This window comes from Lepisosteus platostomus, chromosome 2 (assembly GCF_059453375.1).
Source record: "Lepisosteus platostomus isolate fLepPlt1 chromosome 2, fLepPlt1.hap1, whole genome shotgun sequence".
NCBI lineage: Eukaryota > Metazoa > Chordata > Actinopteri > Semionotiformes > Lepisosteidae > Lepisosteus > Lepisosteus platostomus.
In genome coordinates this window covers 57,814,859-57,840,759 of record NC_142612.1, presented here as the reverse complement: position 1 = coordinate 57,840,759, position 25,901 = coordinate 57,814,859, and the positions used below count along the sequence as shown (strand labels likewise).

Genomic DNA, 25,901 nt, shown 5'->3' with positions numbered 1-25,901 from the left:
GCTGTATCAGCCCTTTGTGTTGCAGTGGGTAGTGTAAAATAAAAAGAGCTGTCCAGCTTTTGACATGATAAATATGATAAATAAGATATTGTACATGTATGTCTGTCTCGTGATATAGTTGTGTCCGCTTCAACATTTTGGGGACACTGCTTTAGTCACATTGAAGAGGTAGAATGAATGACATCTGACTTCAAACTACAGACTAAATACAATGAAAACACCAAATACAAAATTATATTTTGTGTGTAGTGCCCATAATATATAGACACTGTAAGAAGACATGCATTTACAACTATAGATTTGGTCATAGATTTACAGCTATATTTTGGTTACAGAAAATAAGCAGTAATTAATTTAATTAGTATATTAAGGTGGTATTTTGCTTCTTCCTGTTGTACGGAAAGTTACAGTTGAAGTACACAGGTTTAGCATTTCCATGAATAGCACTTGATCTGCTTTTTTATGTTTTATCTCATTTTTGTATCATATTTAATTTTTGTGTATGTTGCAAGATCCTCTCCTTGGAAGGTAAAACTCGACTGATTATATTTTTATCCACTGTTGTTCTCTACAGCCTGATTTATACTGTATGTTTGCTGAGCATTGAAGGCAATATTTTTTCCTTAATGTACAAGCAGACTTTATATATTTTAATTATTAAGTTGTTATTATTAACATTATATAGTTACTTTATGATGCTTTGTAAGTGGAAAAATGTGAACAGTCATGGATAATTTTGGAAGATCAGTTAAGAAAACTGGTAGGGTCACTCTTAGTCTTTTAAGCATTCTTTATTTTTTTTATGGATGGAAACTGTAATGATTCCATGGCAACACCTAATTCCCTTTCATAGAATGTGTCGTAGTTTGCTATAATTTGCAAATGACAAAACACAAATAGCATCATATAGCTTCAGTTAACTCAAAATGTACAGTTTTTCTGAGTTTCTTTTTATAAGGTAGAAACTGTATTTGCTGTTTATTGCTGTGTATTAATTTAATGTTTAAGTGGTCCTTCATAATTGCAATTTGATTTTCATGAGGCAAATACAACAATTGTAATTTCATAAAAATCTGCTAGTATAGCGGCGGCATTATCACTAGTGTGAGTATTATATTGCTGGATAAACAAAATAAAATGACCCCTGTGCTTTCTTTAAATTATATGCTGTTATATGTTACTGAGAAAAATAATGTAAGAAATAAGTAAGTTAAAATGTATTTGATATTCTAGTAAAACTGGAGAGATGTTCAAGTGAAAAAGGAAAGAAAAAAATCAATCTGAGGTTGATTTTTTACAGTGTTTTTTAAACTAAAGGCACTGCTTTCTTCCAGAAAAAAATACTTTAGAATCTAGAAATATTTAAAATATACATTGATTTACTTTTACTACAGCATACAAACAGCACTAGACGTATTATAGTGTATGTAAAAATCACTTGCTCCATTTCATTTAGCTTGAGTTTCCTGGTGAAAGTTACAGCGAATTTGAAGTAGTGTGACAATTTGGGAATGAGAAAAATATCTGGAATCATGTCACAGAGTATTTTAACATCTGTATACCTGTGAAGTCACATGGAAAGATTGTGCCCTCATTTCTTGTATTGAGGAGTAACTTTGTCAAATAATAAATCCAATTGTACTTTTTTATGTATTTAAAATCAGTACATTTTAATCCTAGTAAATTATGCATCATATCATATATTGTGCTGTAATTCTAGAGTAAACATTTGTAAATAAAGGCATAGTTCCTTACCTGTTAAGGGAATTTGGAAGATGGCTTAGGATCTTTTATTTTCACATATAAATAAGCTTAACACTTGTGTCTTTCTTATTTCAGTGCTTATTTCTTGGTTTTAAATCCATGTTCCCTTCAAATATTCGTCTGCTGAGTCACTGTCACAGATTTTTTGTTTTTAATTCTCTTTGGACAGCACAGTAATGACATCAGGGACCATAGCCCACTAATCTCTTTCCAGCGACGCTGGTACTTGGAGTTCTTTCAAGTAGCTGTAGTGTGTGCTCTAAAGGGATGTGGAATACCAGATTTACTGTAGGCTTGGATAAACCAGATTTTGAAAAAATGAAATGTGTACCTTAAGCCATACTTTCTTCCATTTCTGAATGAAGACTGGAATATATTAAACCTTTTATCACTTTACAGGATATTTTTTCTTGAAAACTGATTCTTTTCAGTCTTCAAAGCTAGCATTTTAACCAAAGTAGACTCTTGAGCTTTTATCAGAAGATATTCCAAAATACCCTTATCTTAAACTCTACCACTCAGACTTAAGTGCTATAGAAATAACAAAAAGTGAGAGCTACATTGCTTTCCATAGCTGTTGCTAGGGGATTATCTGATCATTTTAAGTATGGTACATATTTCTCCGGAGAGTGGCAGCTGAAATAAAAATGTGTTTTTTTCAAATACAATTATGCACAGTACTTACAATAGATATCTGGCTGAAACAGACATTGGGCAGTGTTAGCAACAATTAAGTTGTTCCTTTTTTTATTTGGTGTTCAGAGGCAGAATTTACAGCGATTAGATGAAAGATAAATGTACTTCACAATTCAGAGATTGAAAATAATGCGAAGTCAGCAGCTCAGCAGGCCATGACTGCCAGAACAATTCCCTACCCTCTGGCATTAAACAAGATCTTGACTGGCTGTTTTTTAACTTTCTAAAATGTACTTCTGAGTAGGAAAACAAAAAAGGGTTATAAAACTAGGGGACATAACATTTTGTAGGGCAGCCTCACTTTGATTAAAAGTATAACTTCTTCAAACCATTTGTTAAACTTGTGCTTATACTTCCTTTTCATTAAAAGTAACTTCAGCTGACCATATACTTCTCAGAATAACTAAAGAAGGAAATATTAAGAGAAGTACTGTAACCTCATACATGTTTTGGCCACAATCCATGGTCATTCCTTTAAGTAAATCAACAGGTGTTTGAAGGACATAAGTAGTAACATGTTGCCACTGGGTGTGGCCCCATACTAAGACCAAGACCTTTACATAAGTATCATAGTTTGGTCTCTAGATCAGTCAGTTTCTGAAATCGATCATGTCAGTGAAGTTTAATGTTGAGGTATTGTTGCTGCCATTTTTCATTGAGTTGTCTCATGAACCATGAGTAACACATACTCTGTGATGGGTTGTACAATTCTTTAACAGCAGAATTTTATGTAGAAGTGACTGGCCATTTCACATCACGCCATTAGATGACCGGTCAACCAGAGGTGTTTGAGGAAGTTGTGATACAGGGATATGATTCTAGATGATTAGAACTCAAAGCATGGATAACAGGTTTCAGAGAATGTACCAGGAGACTAGATAGCACAAAGGGAGCCCAAGACAAAGTTTTTCATACATGATTCTACAGTACATCATTAAAGCTGCAATCCCTGTAACATGGCCTTCAGGAATTGTCTTGTGCTTTACAGACTGTTTACCATCAGGCTGCTGGTCTGTGCTAGTTACAGTACGTCAATAGTTACTAACAAACTCCATAAGAAGAGTTTGAGAGCTGGGTGACCTGCCACAGGTTTGACCCACACCATGCCACATGACCAGAACTTGACTGGACTTTGCTTGAGAATTTAAGGAGAAACAACTGGTCTGTAAGAATGACAGCTCTTAATCCCATAGAAGAATTTGTAGGACATGCTGTATAGATGGGTTGTTCAGTGAGAGCACCTGGTAATCATGGTACATGAGGTAACTCGACCTTTGATGAGGACTGGCAAACCATTCTACATGACATAGTTAGAGAAATTACCTGGAAGTATGTCAAATATTACTCCATGCTACAGGGCAATCTAAACGTTAGTTTTCATTTTTCCTCAATTCTGTGTACAACCTGTTGCTCTTTTGCTGCTGACCTTATTTTAGTACAGTATGTTGCTGAAGTGAATTTTTTTTCCTTGTACTCGATGAAATTAAGTACAAATACTTAATACTAAAACTTGCAATTTTGCTTAATTGTCAGCCAAATAACATAAAGGCAGTCTGATATAAGGCACATAATGTTTATGAAGTTCATGTAGGTAGCTGCGTCAGCATGCGTAGGCTGCAAAGGAAAATGTAAAGGTTTATTCCATGCTGAAAAGAAAAGAGACACAACGTTTCGGCTGTGTGCTTCTTCAGAATTCATGGGATTTAATAATATTAGTGAATTTTCTTAATTTTAACAAATGCCTCTAATGATGAAAATTTCATAACGCGATGCATAGAATCATAGAATAAATGTAATATTTAATGTAAACTCACTAATTCAAAACTGAAGTACAATTCAATTCAAACACTTTAAAAACATGAGTGTTCTTTGTGTGCTGTCACATTACTGTATGTTTCAATAAATACCAGTAATTTATTTTCTGTTACTTGCTTTTGAAAAAAACGTATAATAAGATCTTGTTATTTTATTTCTGAAACTTGTGTTGAAATAAAGATGAGTAAGTTATAAAAAGACCACTTGTTTTCCCTAAAGCATCTGTGGATATCCTTCAGTGTTCACTGTTGGCTCAGTATCCTTCAAAGAGGATTCCTAAGAGACAAACTCATCCACTGTTTGAGAATTGGCAGAGTTATTTGTGCTAGAGATGACAGATCATGTTGTTTTCAAGCCTGTCCCTGGGGGAAAATAACTCCACAAGTTTTGTCATTACATCATTCAGCTTTATAGAAGTATATTTATCTCTAGTTTCAATTGTTATGCATTTGCACATGGTTTCTTTTGTGATCCTGTGTGGAAATGAAAGAACAGATAGTTTGCATTGAACAACAGACACAATGTATTCAAGTCTTCTGATGCCTTATTTAGACCCAGATACAGCTTAGTGGGGGGAGGTGCTTTTAGAAAGTTAGGGATTTATCTCTAAAATATAAATGAGGGTTAGAGAGAGAAGAATGGAGTCAGTTTTCAATTTAAGACCTATGAAAGAAGCAACTGAATGAATAGGTTGGCTGAAACACATTAAGCTCTTTAAGTGAAAATACTGTATTTACCATATTAAAATTTTAGCCATATATGCATTATAACATGATCATCACTAGTAGTATAATTGATAATAAAGTGAAAAAGAAATAGCAGAGGTATTAGCAACAGTGAATATTTTTGACAGTATAACAGGATTCATGTTAGGCTGTGAAAAATGTAAGTTGTGCATAATGCTATTAATGTCTCCAGGATAGTCTTTATCCTAGATGAAAAGCTGATTAAAGTATAATGCCATGCACTGACTTGAGGGAAGAAAATTAATATCAAAGCAACTAAAAATAGAAATGATGCACAGAAATTCTGAGAATATTATAAAATGTAATAATAATCAGTACAGGGAATCAGTGATGTGTGTTACTTGCCTAGGTTAAAGAGGTTTGGAAGTCTTAAGTCGTATTCTACTCAATTAAATTAAGTAAAACTACAATCATATAACAAGTAAATAGTATCTAACACTAGTTGTTAGTGGCCAGGTGTTTGTCAAGAGGTCTGTGAACATTTTGCATTTACTTTCTCCAACAATGATTTTAAATCAGTTGCATTATTTAGCATTCGAATCCTTTGTCTAAAAATCTAACCTACCATTTTCTAGGAAGAATGCGAGTCTGTTTAGCTTACTTTAGGGGAGGAATTAGTGAGCCTCAAGAACTAATGCATCCATTGTGCTTGAAATTCATCAAATGCATCAGATTGTATCATTTCTTCTTCATGGTGAGTGGAATACTTCAGACCCACCATGCACATTGCTTGATTCTCAAACAAATTATTGTTTGATTCTATGTTTTCTTGACATTTTTGTTTTAGTTATTGTATAAAGCAAAAATGTTGGAGTAATACTATGTAGCTTTTTTATACATATATATCAAAGCTCAGAACTGTGTTAGGGTGTGCTGCTTTTAAAAATAATTGTATGGGAAGACACTTGACATGACAATGACAGTGTCTTTGAGTTCAATTAATAAAACCTAATCATAGTTTGCAAGCACCTTTCTGTAATGATAAACATCCCTTAGTTAATGCAAATTTCCTTTTGTATTTTGGCAAAAATATAAGCAGTGCTCACATGCTATATGTAATTGATGTGCAGTTGTGAGCAGTCAGTAATAATATATATCTGCTCCATATGCAAGATCCATTAAATAAGTGTTTTGGTGTGTGATTGGCTATTGGCTATGTGAGTAAAGCTACTGTATTTTTTTACTATCGTTCCATCCATTATTTTTCTAATTGCTTCATCATTTTAATTCAGGGTTGCATTATTATTATTATTATTATTATTATTATTATTATTATTATTTAAGTTTACATTGGTAAAATCTATCTATTGTAATATTGCAACAAATTCAGGTTTGGTGAGGACGAACACAGAGACTCAGACTTGTGGAGTTAAAAACTACGCTTTATTTCTTTCTCCGTCATCACCTGCCAGCCAACAGTCCCACGCCCAGCCGAGAGGGAGATACCAGACAGCCCGCCAGCGAGAGCGAGCGAGCCAGAGCGCGAGCCCGAGAGAGAGAGAGCGAGAGAGAGTGCGAGCCCGAGAGAGAGAGAGCGAGAAAGAGAAAAGAGAGAGAGTAACACCCAGGGGTGCGGAACCAGGGAACTATTTACACGGAAAAAGGGCGATTTCCCCAGACTGTACGCCTGTTTTACTGTGGGACAGCTGCACTGGTCAGCGGCCTTCCTAAACCCCGACCTGACCACTTCCACTCCTGTCCTGCCCCTCACCACGTACCCCAGCCGGGCGCTCTTCAGCCGCTGACTGGGGCGAATGTGCTACAATATTATACAGCATACAGTGCTTCAAAAAAGTATTCAGACCCTTTCACTCTTATGTTTTGTTGCTTTAAAGCTTGCAGTTATGACACTTTGGAATAGCAATTAATATGTGTTAGGTACCTAAAAAAAGCAAAAAAAGAAATACATAATATGAATGAAAAATGAAAAAAATCATGATTGCTAACGTATTCAAACTCTTTGCTATGTTATTTGGGGTGGCTTCTGTTTGTGTGTAGTAATAGTGGTTGACAGGACTTCAGAATCATTTGAGGTTTCAGATTTCTTTGAGGTCTCTTTGAGGCTCCTTGGTTAGGTAGTCAATTGCAAGCGAAGACATAACCATGAATATTAAGGTGTTTTCAATACAAGTCAGTGATGTAGTCATTGTACAACATTTTTTTAAATGTTCCAATATTACTGTGAGCATGTTCTACTCAATCCTCGACAAATAGAGGACATATTCTACCACCAAGTGTCACGATCGTCATCCCTCCTCTTAAGGGCGCTCTGACCCTTTCATATTTTAGTTTATTATGTGCACCTGCCCCCTGTTTTGCCTGTTATTATTTAAGCCTGGCCCTCCCGCTATTCCTCACTCTGCATTGGAAGACGGACGCCTGGAGGCCTGCCTAGCACCAAGTCTCCCTACTGTACGTCTGCGGCTTGAAGGCATAGGCTTCTGATCAGTGTCCTGACCTAGCTGAGTCCGGGGCTTGGAGTGCCTGGCCTCTTCATTCTGTTTTTAACTCCCTGTTCCTGTTCCGGATCCCATTCCAGATTTTACTCTTGTCTCGTCTTGGATGGATCACCTGGATTGAATTTTGGACTGCATCCAGATTTCCCCTTTGGACTGTTTTGGACTTTTTTGCCTGCGCTCCCCCCTTGCACCTGATCACTGTCGGCACTGTCCCCTGTTCACCATCCCTTCCATTCCTAGCCATGTTTTCCCCATAATTCTTTTCCATTTACTTCTGGATTATACCATCTGCACAGGGTCCTAAACTACACACTACATGGGAGTTAGGACAGGCTCCCATTACACCTACACTTAGATCAGACTGTCCCTCCAAATGTAGCAGCCAGGCATGGAGAAAACTGGTGTGGTATGCCACTGTGAGGCAAACAACACCTCTGAGTTACAGAACTACAGAGTTTAATGGCTGAGATGGGAGAAAATGCGCGTGAGTCAACAATATCCAGAAGTTCTGACATGAAAGTCCTTGTGAGAATCTGTGGAAATACCTGAAAACTGTTGTCCATGAATGACCCCCAGTTTAACAGAACTTGAGCAGATTTGTTAGGAATCTGAGAATCATCATAAAATGATGTGCAAAGTCGGTAGAAACTTACCCAAAAAAGACTTGCAGCTGTGATAGCTGCTGAAGGTACTTCCAACAAATATTAAGCTCATGAGTCAGATTACTTATACAATAAACATATTTTTTACTCTAGTGTTGTAGTGTTTGTTGACATTCACTATATTTTCCTTTAAACCTCTTCAGTTTGGGCATTCATATATTTTTTTTTAATGTACAGTACATGCATTACTTGTACTTGTACTCACAAAATGGGACACCATAGGAAGTGTATGATTACTTTTGCACAGGACTATATAAATATGCATATAAACACAATAAATATGCGTTAAAAATGGAGTATCACAGTTTTACATTCTGGAATTAAAAATAAAAGTAGCAGAAATATCGTTTTAAAAGACACTCTATTAAATTCATATTCATCAATTCTGTGGCTATGTAAAACCATTTAAAGCATGAGAAGTAAGGTGGATTGAAATGGCAGTGAATGTGTAGCTCAATGTCCCTACACCCTATAGCTTTCAACTGCTGTTAAGTCAGTCTAAACCATATGAATTCCTCAACAGAGACATTTGCCAAATGTTGATCTCTACTAACCCCTCCACTGCATGTAACATGGAACTAATCCCATCTGTGACCTACTGTATGTGTTTACATCTCTTTTTCTTTCTCAACGATTTCATAATTGGTGGCATTCTTTGCATTTATATTTAATGGAAATATTATTCAGATAGCTAAGCTTGTCATTTCAGGGTCACATTTGACACTGAGCTGCAATTTGTCAGCCATTTTAGCATCTTCCTAGAAAGTTCAGTAACACAGCAAGGTTATGGTGTCTTTATCTCAAGTGGATACACTCATTAATCCACTAATCTTTTGCATCAAGACCAGACAGTTTTAATTATTTGTATCCTGGCCCTCTTGACTTTACAAGATTCATCACATATATAATATCAGGGATAAAACCTTTAAAGCAACTTACAGTTGATTTTAGCAGAAACTGATACAAAAAGCCAACTGAAACTTTCCCTGATCCTGGTATTTTAATTATATTTTCAATAGCTTGCCATAGCCATAGTGGTACTACTGTGGGCTAATGGAATCTATTTTTATCATTTTACTCTATGGCAAGATAACTTTTGTATGAGACTAATATGCATATTTATTTGCATAAAATGTAAAAAAGATGCAAGTTACATAATTGTTTCAGTGAAACTGCTTTACAGAATGCTGTTTATGAAATTTTGGCATTTATGAAAGAGGCATTAATTAAAATTCTATTTCAAAAACATTTGCACCAAATCCATAAATATGAGCAAGCATGCAGGCAGGTAATATTATGTGTTTGCTTGTGTGCCAGACAACAGGCAAAAGGAAATGTATCATGAGGAAAAAGCATGAGGACTTCATTCCTTAAAACCTTATACAACTTCTTGTAATACTACAAATATTGGCCAATATCATGGTTCTGTTTTAGGGGTACAATAAAGACATTGATTCTACACTGAGGAAAATTACTTTCTTCCAACTTTGATATTGAAGGTACTGTACATATAGCTGTCTGTTGTTAAATTAAATCATTGTTTTTTTTCTTATGTGATAAGGCTTGCACAGAGGTAAAAAGAGTAAATGGTTTCATTCTGTGAGAATTCTTTTCAGCCCTGTGAGGGCAGATATGTTCCTTTGATTGTTTTATGACTTTGAATGTTGAGAAGAAGGATGGTACATTATTATATACTGTATAAACAGAATCACAACATTAAAGGGAGTAAAAAGTATGATTATATGTGCTTACAGAGTTCTACATGTTGTAGAAATTGTAGTAACAGATTTTCTGGAATATGTGCAGCCATTGTAGCTGCATAATGGTAGGAGATTGTTGGACAATTGGATAGTTCATAGCAACTTCAATTTCCTGTTTGCCTAAAATACTTATTAAATTACTTATTTTGCCACATTACACTGCATGGTAACATCCAACCTTTATTTCTTCAAATAATCTGAGGCAAGACTGCACTACTTTGTAAAACCTTCAGGTGGTACAGTGAATGCTTAATGTGCTGTGTGTTTATTGTTCAGTAAAATATTTTTCCATTAAATACAGTATAAAAATTATTAGTATTTGTGTATAAATAGTAATTAGAAAATATAATTTTATTTTAGGTTTTGATTGTAAAACATATTATACACAGTGGTTTTAAAAACATATTGTATTTAAAAGCAAATACTTTAAAAAAGAGGTCAGTATGTTATGAATGACTTACGGTTGCATAATGTAACCTCATCAATGGGAGTTCTAGGCTATCATGTGAAATACCTGGGTTTGAATCCTTTAATGCCCAACCCCATGGGAATAATCTTTCTCTAATAAAAAAATTTACTTTATATAACGTATTGATATGTGTATATATCTATACAGTAGGTTGTGTATTGTCTGCCTTACTCTTTGTCCTATACAATGAGTGTTGTGTTAGATGTGTACTTGCAGGTGATACAGTGAGCTCTGTTGCAAGGGAAACTGCCTGGTGTGGATGGTTGCTGTGGGCGGTCGAGGTAGCTGTGAACAAGAAGGTTACGCAGATTAGGTGGTCGGCAATATGAGATGATGGGGCAGTCAGAAAAGAGGGCCCCAATGGAGGGATCATCCTGTAGGATGGAAAACTTAATAGTCCTGGGGATAAGAAGTGTGTTGGGGTGGTAGGGAAGCACGAAAGGAATGTGGTTGTTATGACAGGAGTTCCTGATTGAGTTGATGGTCCGAGAGGTGTTTTTGGCTCAGGCAAGGACCCTGTCAGTAACACTGCTAGAGTACCCTCTGTTGATGAAAAAGGAGTACATTTTGAGGGCTTCATTCTGGAGAACCATCAAAGATCAAAGATATCAAAGAAATGATAATTGACTTCAGGAAATACACCTCCAATCCCACCCTAACCTAAATCAGGGAAGATTCAGTGGAGCTAGTAGAACAATGCAAGTACTTGGGGACTGTTCTGGACTCCAAGTTTAATTTTGAAGCCAATACTGACCTGATCCTCAGAAAAGGTCAACAGGGCCTTTTTTTCTTAAGGAAGCTTAAGTATTTTAAGGTCGATGATTCCTTGTTGATTTTGTTCTGCCGGTCCTTCCTTGAATCTGTTCTAACTTTTACCCTGGTATGCTGGTTTGGTAACCTGAATATGAGAAGGAAGAACAAACTGGGCAGCCTTGTGAAAATATGTCAGAAGGTCATTGGTGCTGATCTTCCAGCCCTCTCCGCTATCATTCACGTATTTTGTGTAAAGCAAAAATCTGCAATGATCCTTCACACCCTTTGTTTACTAATTTCCAGTTACTCCCATCAGAACACAGATACCGACTCCCCAACTCCAAAACCAACAGATTTAAATTCTCATTCATACCTATAACCATATCCTTGCTTAACACTTGACCTTCAGTGTAAATATGTACAGTATGTACAGTATATTGTTGTTTCTGTCTTTTTTTTTCTTCTGTCTGTCTGTACACCAAAACTGCTGCTGTAACACCCCTGGGGATAATAAAGACTCTCTCTTTCACTCTAGCAGTAAAACTGTCATTAAAATAAGATGCTGTATTGAGATTTGAGACTCCAGTCTCATTGTTCCAATTTAGGGTGTTAAGTGTTGTACATCTGTGTGTCTAGAAAATTAGGTATTTAAGTCTTGTTAACACGTTTTGTGTAAAACAAGACACCTCAATTTCCAAAGTCACACGGAATATGAAATTTGAGACTTGTTTGCTGAAATTACTTTTACATATGGGAGTTAACAGGACTACTTCTACTTATTAGTAGGTTCATGTTTTCAGTAACATTTAACGCACAACAAGTGTCACCTTTTGATCGTCTGAGTTTTGACTGAAATGTTTTGGAACATTTGGTTATATTTATAACCCTTTGCTCAGTGTCTAAGTTGTTTGTTTAGTTAGTAGGTTTACAATTTTTACTAAAATGATTTTTTAAATATAACAGAAATCTAACAAAACAAATAAAATAAAACTAAAACAAATCGTTACTCATATCTTCTTTATTAGAACTGAAGAAGTTACAATGCCACTCGGGGACTGTTCTGTTTTTATTAATAACGTAATGAAGTGTTGCTGAAATTGCATTCCATTGTGTTGAAATTATTGACACATTAATATTTTATTTGACTTTTCTCTTGGTGCTCTACTGACAATGATTTGTCCTAAAATATATTTTGAATAGCAATTTTTAAAAAAAGGGTGGAGCAGTGGCACTGTGGCTAAGGATCTGCGCCTGCGGCTAGAAGGTTGTTGGTTCAAATCCTGCGGCCGGCAGAGGAATCCTACTCCGTTGGGCCCCTGAGCAAGGCCCTTAACCCCAACTGCTCCAGGGGCGCTGTACAATGGCTGGCCTTATGCTCTGACCCCAAGCTTCTCTCCCTGTCTGTGTGTCTGTGGCTCATGGAGAGCAAACTGGGGTATGCAAAAAGATGAATTCCTAATGCAAGAAATTGTACATGGCTAATAAAGTGATCTTATCTTACCTTAAGAGGACAGAAAGGGTAGGGATAATAAATACATAAGCAGTCACTAGCGTGTCAGTGGTGAAGGGACAGGTCACAGAAAATATTTAATGCTGTGTATTTCTGCTCAAGCTTAATCATGGTCATTGATCTAAACATCAAAACTAAATAAAAGGGGCAGATTTGTTTGCTGGTGCTCTGTTCCTCCTACTGTCAAAGTTAGAAAGCCATTGACTTTGGTTTTAATTTAATATGCAAACAAATCTTAGTTAAAGTTTAATTATGTATATCTGATGATCAAATAGACATGGTAGTCTCCCAGAGGTGGGGAAACAATGTCAGTGTGTTGACCTAAGAAAATACATGCACTGCAAATACCTATTTGCATGGAGTTAACATTAAACATTAACATTAATTTTCAATAAATGGATTGCCTGTTGTCATGTTTGATGCTTTTTTTACATGACAACATTTTCAATCTAGCAGTTTGCTTTCAAACTGAGACATGATCTGGGTCTATCTTTTTTTTCTAAAAGTCTCTGTTCCATGCAAAATCCAATGTTTTAAGCAAGGAGAGAAGCTTGACCTGCCTTAGTCCCTTGCTTCATCCCATGTCTCTGGACATCTGCTGGTGTCAGTGTCACTTGAGCTGGCTCAGACACTACTTCTCAGTCATTGTCATACTGCTTTCTCCACCTGGCCAACCTGTCACCTGCTTAAACCTCTGTACCTTGCCATTAACAACTGTCAAAGCCACTTTTGGATCTGTTAATTCTGCTGTGTAAGAAATTGAAATCTAGCATTAGAGATAATAGCTTACTGTACTGTACATAGAAAGTAAAATGTGCTCTTTTTTTGTTATTTCTCTTTCTTTCTACTCATAAGAAATTAATGGAGACATTTTCATTTCCTGTAAATTGTTAGAAGAACAAAGAATCTATTTTTTTAAATAAAAATAAAGAAATCTGCATCCTACTATTAAAAATATACATTGAAAAGTATAGCCATTGCTCATAAGTGCCATCAGAATGTCTTCCTTTAAAGGCCCATCTGCACACATGATAATTCAGTCTTTTTTATATGATGTATACAGGCTAATGTATACACTATATTGATTTTAAACAATTGCAAGTTCTGACTGATCAAGTGATGTTTAGACATGTTTGAAAACCTTTGTTTAGCATCACCATTGCTTCTAATGTTTTGCAGTTGTCTCACACCTGATGAAGGATCAGATTGTGAGCAGATTATGTTGTTTTTTTTACTGGAATTAGTCTCTGTTTCGTGTTTAAGAAGAGGAAATGCTTCCCTAAAAGCCTCAACTGCAGTCCTTCATTTCTATGATACAGAGCCTAAGCATGGCACTGCGGGATATATGGGTATCAGCCGTTTTCCTCCCACTGGCATATATAATAGAGGCTTTATTTTAGAGGCCACATGAAAAGATTTTCTATCTAGCACAGCTACAGTGCAGAAGCACCATCTGGTCAAAGAGAAATGTCAGGTGCAATTGATTGTATACATGTGCCTTTAAGACCTATGGCACTGGAAGACCCAGTGGATTTTGTCCAAAAAAGGACATCATCCATCAAAAGATATGCCCACTGGGCTATAGGAGACTAAAGAAACAAAACTTCTATTTCTTTATTCTTCATTCAGAAGGAGTTCTTCAGCTCTCATGTAAATATTTACAGTAAGTCCTCTAAGAAAGTTTTCACCCTGCAATGCATCTCTTTTCATTAATGGACAATGTAATTTACTGGAACGCATCTGAAAGTATTCCTAATCAATGTAAAATTTTCCTAAGTGCTGCTCTTTCATTAAGGCAGAGACATTCACTTTTACTGTTGTGGAGGTGTTGTCATTGACTTTGTAGCTTCCAGACAAAGGAGGTTAAATGTGATTGATAGGTGAGAGCAGAAGGGGGCCACCAGCTGTGGAGACACATGGTTGGGGACATACTCATCAAAAATGGGCTTTTCATTTAAATCATGGAGGATGTGACAAAATACCTTCACTTTGAATGTAAAAATCTCTTACAGGCTCTGAAAAATAAATATACAGTATATGTATTTTCAATTAACCTATTGAACTCATTTTCTCATTTTATTATTAATGGTTATTAAAGTGTTTGGGATTAATTTACATTTAAAAATATTTTGTAATTCTGTATGTGGTGCTCCATATAACTTTAAACCACATATCATATGTGCAGATTTCTTTCTTTAAAAATAAATATTCCTGGAAATGAAAGTGAGCATTACAGTAGGTATAAATCTGCTAAATTAAAAGTTACACTTCCTGTTTCTTATATCCTGTAGAGAGCAAATAACCCTTTGAAACTAAAGTGACTTTTCTTTTGTTTGCAGGCACTGTCCTTATTAATTGGATTTCTTGTTTTGCTTAGCTTATACACATATAAGCTGAACTAATCATAAAGCCAAACAGATCAGGATGCATTTTACAAATTGATCTTTTTTTCAAAACCGGAAAGCGAACACTTTCGATTTTAATTATGGATAGTACTTTCAAAGCATTTTTAACATCTAATTTGTAATCCTTTAATCTTTATCATCATAACAGACTATGTTATGACCCTGACCTTTCTTAACTAATTCAAGGATTTTTAAACACTATGTGCAAGAATGCTTACCATTTTATTTGTACATGGGTTGTGTCTTCAATGACAATCAAATTGATCATATGTTGTATTTCCTTTTAATTTAATTAATTAAAGTTAATTTGCAGAAAATGTTACACATCGAAATACATTTATTATATAGAACTATTTCTGTACTTAAATGTTACTTGTTGTCAATTCATTCTTATTATTATATAAAAAATTGGAACAAGTTATGAAACAGATACAAAATAAAACATTCAGTGCTAAGCTTAACTGAAAAAAAATGAAATCATGATTTTACATTTTATGGGTTTACATTACATTTTTTGGGATAATATTAAAATAGAAACTTATTTTAACCTTTCATTTGACCAGCAAAAGTAATTGAAGGAAGACAGAGTGACAAGTTCAGTTGAAAGTCATCCCTGTGTATTTTTTTTGCATTGTAATTCAAGAGGTAGGACAGAAATTCAGTCTATTGATAAATCCTTTAAATATACAACCCTGATGTTCCCAGTGCTGATCGATCTGACCTTGCTTTGCTGCTTCAGAACACTCTGCTTACATGCTTGTGCTTGATAATTAACATTTGGTTTGTGAACAATCTGGATTAATGAATAGCTCCCCTTCTCCTTTAAATCCTTAAATCTATTTACAACATTTTCTTTCTTTTTCATAACTGGATCAAAAGTTTAAAAGTGTATGGAGACCTATCTTTTTCATACGGCTTTAGTCCTGGAGGAGCCGATGGCCTGTGGATTTTGTTCCAGCTGCGCTCTTAATCACTGAGGCCTATTGATCCCTGTTATTGAACACCCGGTCTTTGGTTTCAAAGCAGCTGTGCTGCAGGTGTGTTGTAGTGAAGAAATTTAGCAAACAGAACTCTATCCTTTGTCTCATCAGCTTGCATATCAAGTGGCTGTTCCCTTATTTCCAGCTAAACAACTCTTAGCAGGTGATCAATGTATAAGGAACTCATGCAGGTGGGAGTGACATGGTAACAAACTCTCCCCACTGCTCCCATTCCACACTCCTGAAAGAGAGTACAGTACGTGTGAGTCCTAGAAATTGACTTTAGGGTTGATACAAATTACTTACCCCAACTGACTGCTTTAATAATTAAAAAATAAGGTTTAATTATCCTAAGAAATTTAGAGTTCAGTTTGAGCAAAAATCTGAAAGAACTGGTGTCCTCTATCACTAGATTGATCCAAGATTCACACACAGCGACATATTCCTTTCAGAATTGCAAAGAGGTGGAAAATGGTTGTTTTAAACATAGTCTTCCATAGTATCTGTTAAACTTGTGCCATTTTGACTTTATTCCTTGAATGATGTGAAGTAAACATAATAATCCTGCAATAGTTTCTTTTTTATCATAGGTAATACAGGGTGCCGACTATGGCCATATCTCTGTAAAAAAATGTCCCTCAGCACCAACAATTTTCCATATTCTAGAGATGAGTGCAAAACTGAAAACTGAGGGAGGGGTTGATTTTTATGAAAATGGAAATTCACTCCATCCTTTGCTGAGGACATTACAGACCCCTCGCTTGGTTCATTTATACAGTACCTTGGTACAAGATCTACAGTTCTCTCTTATTCCCTATGGTTTTGAATACCTTTGGAAGTGTTGAACAATAAAAGAACAGGAATAAGTGTAACTTCAGATCACTGGGCTGAATGTGCAAGCACAGATACTTGGTGCTCATGCACATCCACTCTGTCACTGTTGTTTTGGTCATTTAAATCAGTGGACCTTGTAGTACAGCCTGGAGGCAGAGTTGTGTTTCTCAGGCTAAGTCATTATGCCTGCAGCAGCTTGTAAGTTTTTAAGTCCATTATGGCTTGTGCTGTTTTGTCCATCTTTTAGCCTCAGATTTGTCCTTTTTTTTGGTTCTGCAACAGTTTTCTTTTTTCCAGAAAAGTGAGAATCCCAGCATGAACTCTCAGAAAAAAAAACAACAATTATGCTTCAAGTATAATATTTACTTTTGTGAACAGATAAAAGCCAAATATGTGAACATGTGAATGTGTGAAATGTGTTTGCTTCATGAAGTTGTCTTCTGGTGCCATTTTGATTCTTGAATCTGGCATAATATTGTGTTAAATTTCAGCAAGACGAAAATGTTCAAAGCACAAGTTGAAGTAACTTTTTCAGTGGGGTTTGGAGAGATTTCTGCCATGTATGGCAATGATCTATTTACTACAGTCTTGGAATTTTATTTATTCTGTTTGGGGATTTAGGAAACCTTGCAAATCTAGTCTGGAATCCTTGAACTTAACATCTGATTGGCCAACTCAGTTTGTGACCCCAGATATACACTACAATATTCACATGGTTATTATCAAAAATTGTGTAGTTTTACTATAATAGCTCTGTGGTTTACATTTCAGTGTTTATTATGATGTTCTGCATCAGACCCGGCTAGTGTACATTAATGCTGACCGATATGAATGTGTATTACTCAGATCTGTTTTGTGCTTTTATTCTCACTTGTTAGGCCCCTTGTGTCAAACCTCTTATACTTCCTTTGCTTTTAGCTTGAAATTCCATTCCATTCCACTGAGACTAATCCTCTGTTCTCACAATATTAATACAGAATAAAGAATGCATACATAATAAATCTGAATCCCTGTTTTTAAACCTTTTTTAAACAAAGCATGCTAAAATGTTTGATTTCTTATGTTGCATATAGGAATAGGAATATATCAGCTAAGAAGCTGAGTGTATGGCTACATTGCAATGAAATGTTTAATCATGTACAGTATTTTTTCAGAAGCTGAGTTTATGTTTTCCCTATATACACAGCTCAACTAAATTATACTGTATATACAGTATGTGCTTCAACACTTCTATGAGGCCTGCAGGTCAAGAAACTGCTCTTTGGAGCAGTTAAATTAACAGGCTTCCAAAAATCTGGCTGACGTCTCAGATTTACTTCTAATACCTTGATTTCATTTGTGATTTTCTCCACATTTTCTGAACATTTGTGTTCACACAGCCTATGGTGAAGGAATGGGAAAATAAAACTTCACACAAACTAAGACGATCTGAGTAATGGGTGAGAAAAGGATGCCGACAGGCATTTGTAGTGCGACACATGCTTTCATGTCAACCTGGAATTTAGGATTTTCTTTTTAAGTAAGTCTTTTAAATCGGTAAGTTATTGATTAGTGTTTTCGATTATATTATTGGAATTATTTTATAAATGAAATTAATGCAGGTTATTTGCAAATAGGGCATTGAAGATCCAGAAATTAAACTAATTTTCATCACACTGTTAATTTATCTATATAAAAGCAGTTTCAATTTAGCTTAATCACAGCACAATGCCACATGTGGAAGCAATAGATTGGGTAGCAGCTGAAAATTAACATAGAATAGAAACATGAACATTTGTTTTTAAGTTTAACCCATTGAGATACAGTATATAAACTTCCAGAAAAGCTGATGATATCTATTTTTTCTACATAGATTTTATATCTACCTGTCACATCTAGTGTTCATATAAAGCAATGTGGTTCATCTGTATTACAAAATTAGAAGATAATTACCAGCTGATGATTCATTTTGTAACTTGAAAATATTTTATGTAGAAGGATCAGTTTTACTGCAATCTGCATTGTCAATATAATATTTTATTATCACAACACACTGTACATACTGTATGTTTGGAACATGAAAACAGCTTCATCTCAAACAGTATGTCTTCAGCACACAGAACAGAGATAAATGAAGAACTGATATAAAATAAATAAATGAAAGAAACTTTTAATCTTCAAAAAAGAAAGCAGATAAAAATGCATTGAATTTATATGCTTTACCAAAGAATGTGCTACATTAAGTAGATTAATGGAAAACCTAAAATAGGGTAGCAATTGAACTTTGACTTATTACTTCAAATTAGACTAGCACTTATATGTAGTGTCTTTGAATTATGTTTTATTGTGGACTAACATCCAGCCTAGGTAGTGTTCCTGCCCACAATTTCAAGATGAAGAAGGCATCTTGGTTTAAGGATGAGCAAATAGATACATTTAATAATAGCTGGAGGAATGGATATTTTACTCTAAACTTAAATCAAAACTTATTTGTACTGATGTGTGCATGTATGTGCTACAAAACCATAAAACATATTTGTAATTAAAGAGTTAACTCTTAAAAAGGTTAGTAAAATATCTATTAAAATTAAAACTGGTGTTATGCTGGGAATTTACATTTAAATATACAGAAAGCATTTCAAAGCCGTATTTTAATGTCTCTCCTCTGTTCAGAACATGCATATTTCTTTGCATTAATTTTAATTACCTTAAACTTAAGCACTGTCTTTCTTCCTAAAGGTTATTGTTCATTTTAGTTCATTTTCTGGCTAACATCAAACAGTGCTAATATGAATACATTATACTATTTTCTGTATGTTAACTCACAGATTCCTTTCCCATAAGCCTAAGGGAAAAATATTTAGTTATTTTTTAAATATCTGTTTCCTAAAGATGCAAACAAAACAAATGCATTTATTCTAATTGTATTGTATTTACAATATATCAAAATGATATCACAACAAATAAAAATGAATGAATGATGCCACTACAAACCAAATTGAAAAGACACTGCAAATATGCTGTTATAGCACTGGAGTCCCCAAGGTAACACTGGTATCAAGTCTAATGTCAGCATTTTCCAATTCCAAATATTTTCATCATTCAAACCTTTCCAATGCTTCAAATATTCAGTGGCACAAGGGTTATACGGCTCAGATTTCACATAAATAAATCGAATTTCTGAAGAGTCTCACAGCTTTGGATTATATTATTTTTTTCTGGCAGGTATTAAACAGTGTCTCTGTGAAATTATTGTGGGTTTATTTTGTTTTTGACACCCTGCATTTTTCCATGTATTATTTACAAGCAAGGAAAGCACTGCTTTTTTTCTATTTTTTATTATCTTAACATTTGGCCTGTTGTACAGTGTAATGTTGTATGATGGGTGTATTCATCCCTCAAAATAAACAAACATTTTGTAAATAATTCAGAGGTATTGTGCTGAATACCACTATATTTCAAAAGTTTCATTGGAAGGGCATATTGGGTTTTCTAACTGAAATCCAGGTAAGAAAGACCTGATGGCTTTTAAATGTACTATATATACAGTATATACATTTTGTGAATATATGTTGGTTTCTACAAGAAACCTGTGTGAAGGTTTGAAGTTGTTGATAAAACCATTGCAATCTCCACAGTGTCCTTCTTGACGAGACTTAATTTATATATTTTAATGTAATGTACTGTAGATATCTTAATGGTGCCATTGTGAAATGATGGCTAGCACACCTGTCTCTCAGCACATCTGTATGTTCACATTGTTCCTGCAGGTTTTTTTTTATCTTGGTGCATCAAAAGATGTACAGTAGTTGCTAGTTTTACTGGTTTCTTGCTACTGTGCTTGTATCTGTACCCTGCTATGGACTGGCATTCTGTCTCGTTTGCTTTATGCCCTGTGTGTCTGGGATAGTCTAGAGGGTATTACAAAGTGATGATGAGTCCAGAAGCCACTGAATGCAAATGAAGAAAAGAAAACATTTTGTTTAAACAAAAAAAATATATACTTCTACAACAAAATGAATGTGTGAAATTTACTCTCTGGCTTTATAATCCATTTCTGTCACTACACCAGAGAATCCCTCTTTCATAAAGCATTTCTGTGTACACAGCTCTGCTTTCTGCACAGTGACACACTAGTGCATGTGGACACAGTGTCGTCTCCGTAAAAGAAGCAGGGAGCTGCAGTCTGCTGTTAAGGCTCACCCTTCACTGCCAGTGCTGCACTGCTGAGAGCAGGCTGGTAATCTCCTGACCAGCTGTCTGCATTTCGCTTCTATCCCTCCATGACAAACAGGATATGTTGCCTACAAGAGCCCAGGGACTTGTTCTTCTTCATCTGCTTTGTCTTTGGCACCTCTGCCAGTTTCTTCATAAGCCAACCCTAGTGGCAGTGCTGCTCTCCACAATCCAAGGCATGCCTGTTGCTTGGATGAGCACACAGTTCTCATACAAATTCAAATTCTAAATAAATTCCATACATTTCTTCACTTCTTTGCAGCAACTCTAAATATTTATCCACCCAAGACCATTTCCTGATGTGTTTGATTAGAGCCCAGGAGTGTGAATGATGTTGTGCTGGGCATTAATAAGCACTTCAGAAAGACTAAAGTATCACGCTGAGTCTTTGAAAAAGCACTTTACAAGCACATTAAAGAATGTTGCCTCAGATGTAAATTACTGGCTTGATGATAACAAGGAAGAAGTCATGTTTGACAGCCATTTCTTTTAAAAAATGGACCATGGTTCTTTTAAATAATCAATGTCTCTTTGAAATAGGAAAAACTATGCCACTTATGAAAAAGACTTAGGTGATTATGTTGACACATCATTTACAGTACATCTTCTAGGCAGTGTGGGAGCAAATAAAAAGATAAACACAATGTTGGGATATATAGTTAAAAGTGTAGAATTTAAATTAAGGGACGGTATTTTAAAATTGTGTAGTACGCTAGTAAGCCCTAATTTAAAATTCTGTATACAATTTTGGTAACCACTATATAGAAAAGATATTGCTGCCCTAGAATGTGTCAGGAGAACCAACATGCATTATAGGACTTAAATGTCTTACACTGACAGGCTGAAGAAACTGAACCTTTTTAGTCTTGAATAGAGAAGACTGCGAGTAAGACCACAACGTCCCGATTCAAGTATCCAAAATCCCCAATGGTACTGACAAAGTCAACCCAGCAAACTTCTTCAGAATGAGCAGTAAAATAGGAACCAGTGGACACAAGTAGAAACAATGTGGAAGTGCATTTCAAACCCCAAGAGTTGTGGTAGTCTGGAAGAAGCTATATTATTGAAGCTAATACTCAAGAAACAGCTGGATGAAATCCTGGGAGAGATTAGCTACTACCAAACAGGCTAAATGAGCTGAATGGCCTCCTCTTGATTCTAACTGTTCTTACGTTTCTGTACTTAAATCAATGAGAAATATAAACTAATATGTTACTCTTTGTTACATTAAACTACTGTACTGTAAGACCAAAGGCCAGAGTGCACTATGGACACTCACTGGGTGCACACATATAATAACAATAACAATGACACCTGAAGAAGGCTCCACGGCCGAAATGTTGTGTTCTCTTTCTTCTTTGTTTCAGCATGGAATAAACCTATTACTTGTTCCTTTGCAGCCTACGCATGCTGACGCAGCTACCCACCTATAATAACAATAGACACTTAACCTACCCAGCATGTCTTTAGATCCTGGGAGAATGCTAGAGGACCTAGCACAAACTCACACAAACTCACACAAACACAGTGAGAACACGCAATCTCCATACAGAAGTTGCCACAGTCCAGTTTTCCCCAGGACCCAAGAACTGTGAGGCAGCACTGCCAAGCCTCTTATTTGATGTAATAGTTTTTTTTTTAAATATTTATATTGGGGAAGGCACTTCTAACAAAACATAAAAGCCTGTCAATTAAAGCTTTTGACAGGTTAGAATTGTAGCATCATTCTGTCCTTTTGTGTTAAGCAGAAGCTATTTTTTACAGTAAGTAAAGGATAATTTACTTCAAATCCCCTGGATCCAGATTGCAAGGATTTATACTTAATGCCTAATAAAATTTGCTAGTAATTTGTCACAGAGATTAAATGAGCTTAGAAATCTTCACCTCACTTGGGTTCATGGTTTAGCTAAAAGTCACACACAGCTAATTTCAAAGGTCGTAAAGTACAGTGTTCCATGTTTTCCTCTTGAAAGGTAAACATGTCAGAAGTCTCCAGTCTAGTTTCATATACATCCCAAAAAATATTGTCAAAAATATATTTGGAGTATTTGTAGTTTCAGTAACTTTGTCTGGTCGATGACAGGCTCTTATGAAGCAGAAAAAAGTATTTGTCAGAATGTTAATGAAGTACTGTCGAATGAGAGTATCACATACAGAGTTTGAAATAGGCAATGTCATATGACATTACACTTGCTTGACACTTAGTGGAACATGAAACATTCGAGTACCTCACCCATATACATATGCAGTACAAGGTTTCATCCCAGGACTTACAAGGTCCCATATCAATACAAGTGTGTGTTTTTTACATCATGTAATATTAATTATTTGGTTTAATTTCGGTAATGTTGGTGGGTGTCCGTCTTTTACCGAGATTGTTCCATGTTGTCCCAAAATTTAACATCTTTACATAGGGTAGAATTATGGTGTTATAAACCCCCTCATGACTCATGTAGTCAGAGTGATAAACCTGACTTTCGGTTCACTTTAATAGTTTGAAATTCTTTTTTTTTTCAGGTTTCCTGAGCACAGGAGACCAAGCTGCTAAAGGAAACTACGGACTACTGGACCAAATCCAAGCCTTAAGGTGGATCAAAGAAAATATTCAGGCCTTCAAAGGGGACCCCAAGAGAGTTACAATATTTGGATCTGGCGCAGGTGCCTCTTGTGTTAGCCTGCTGACTTTGTCCCACTACTCAGAAGGTGAATCATGTGTAGATATTTATATATCAAAATCTTTGCTGAAACACCTTTATCCTAATTTTCACAGTTTGCACATAATTACACTTTGCTTTTTCTGTCCTTGGTTCTGACTTTTTTACCTGTAGCACATTCCTTAGTGTCCTTTGTCTTTCCACGAAGTGGAGTACAGATAGAAGAGTTTTTGTAACAGTGTCTTTCTAAAACTCCATTATGTTTCAGTCAAGGCAGTTTCCTTATGTGGACATAAAAGTTATGTGAGGAGGTGTGCTGCACCACGTCTTTTTAGAGATAACTAGTGGGGTTACAATTCATTGAAACATACATTAAAACAAATTCTGTACAAGAGATAACACCTGAAAATGTGTATGCTGCTTCACTGGACCATGAAATAATGTTTCAGTCACTGGTTTTTGATATCAGTGACTAGGAAAGTGGCACAGCAGATAACAGCAGGAATTTGACAATGTTTTGCCTTTTTAACTTTCTTGCTGTTTTTCTCTGAAATGAAAATAGCATTCAAGAATCTAAAGGTCATATCATTTTATTGCCAACAGGGAACTTAATATCACTCCCACCGCAACCAAATGCACCAAACCACTGTTGATATAAATGGAAATTAAGGAAATGGTTTCTAGGTATCTTACCTGTGTTTGATATTTGAGTGGTACAGAAAGCATTCTGGTGTCCTTATATTCCACTGGTCTTTTTTTTTTGCTTGCTTGAACTGTATGTGTGTGGTGGTGTTTCTACTACAGGAGGGGTCGAAAGGCTGGTCGTTTTGGACAGTGTCTAAGCATGCTGTTAAAAGCCCCGTAGAGAGATTCCAAGAGCAGAGTACTGCCTGATGTTTTTGCCAGACAATTTGAAATAAAATACCAAAAAGATTCAGGACAGATTTAAAATTGCTATGTATTAATGATCATCAAGATTTGGACTTAATTTTCTATATTATACTAACACCACTATGAATTTTCCATTAACACTTTATTAAAATAAAGCAGTTTTGGCTGTTTTATTTATTTTTTAAAAATCAGGACAATTAATTGCTAAAGTCATTTATTACCAAGGGATAAGAGATTATAACTAATGTTACCTAAAATAGCTGTGCTCCCACACTTATAAACTAATTTACAGTCATTCTTGTTATGGATCTATTTCATAATCTCAAACTCAGTTTTGGTTTTACTTTGTGGGACAATGGCCCATTTTGTAGGCTATAAAGACAACATTATATGTGAAACAATTATAATTCCAATAAAACTCTAGGGTGCACAACCTACAGAAAAATCTGTACCCAGATGTTTGAGTTTATTATAATCTTACTTGGTAAATAGAAATCTTAGACAACCGTAAAGCTCACACCTGCAGAAGGCTCCACGGCCAAAACATTGTGATTTCTTTGTTCTTTTTTTTCAGCATGGAATAAACCTATTACTTGTTCCTACACAGTGTAATGCTTCCTATGCCAGCAAGGGAAAAAGTAATAAAATAAGAAACTGGAGTGCTATAGTCTACTTTATAATCTTATAGTTAAAGCAATGATACATTTTGAACCAATTTCACAATCAATTGCATAGATAAATCAATGAGTAAAGAGCTACAAATATATGACTTCAGGACAAAACAAAAGCATGAAATAACATTGTTGCTGACCAGTCAATGTTAGCTAAAGTTTTATGATGAAAGTGAAATGTTTTATATACAACTCAGAAGTATTCAAATATGTTATCAATGCATCCATCTAATCCACTAGATTTCCAACAGCTCGCTTAAGTGAAATATTAACATTGTTACCTAATTGATACCTTTATTTTTATTTTGTTTTGTTAGAACTAATCAGAAGAAGGTTAGCTAGTATCCAAACCTAGATCTCAAGACAAGCTGGCTAGTCTGGAATGACACTCATGGTTCACCTCTGGAAGATAGTTGGAGCTTGAAATTATGAGCATAAAAATGGAAATTAAACCATTCATCCATTAAAATCCACATTATTTGAAGTAGCATGTAGTATTACTTAATATTGGCCTCAAAATCAAAACCTGTGGAACAATTTAATTATTTTCATTTTAATGTAAGGCTATTAGAAAGCACAGAAGGTCTTGTCTTCAAGAAAGATAAGTCTGAAAACAT

The 25,901-nt window shown here is 35.3% G+C and overlaps 1 protein-coding gene across 2 annotated transcripts in view; it reads left to right on the top strand.

The window, feature by feature from the left end:
• Positions 1-25,901, top strand: part of LOC148676597 (neuroligin-4, X-linked) — an 83,125-nt gene that overhangs the window by 43,819 nt on the left and 13,405 nt on the right. For both annotated transcript variants that reach the window (XM_088609353.1, XM_088609363.1), the window contains one exon: positions 23,586-23,771. In XM_088609353.1, the coding sequence (XP_088465479.1) occupies positions 23,586-23,771 (186 nt within the window). The remainder of the gene's footprint in view (positions 1-23,585; positions 23,772-25,901) is intronic.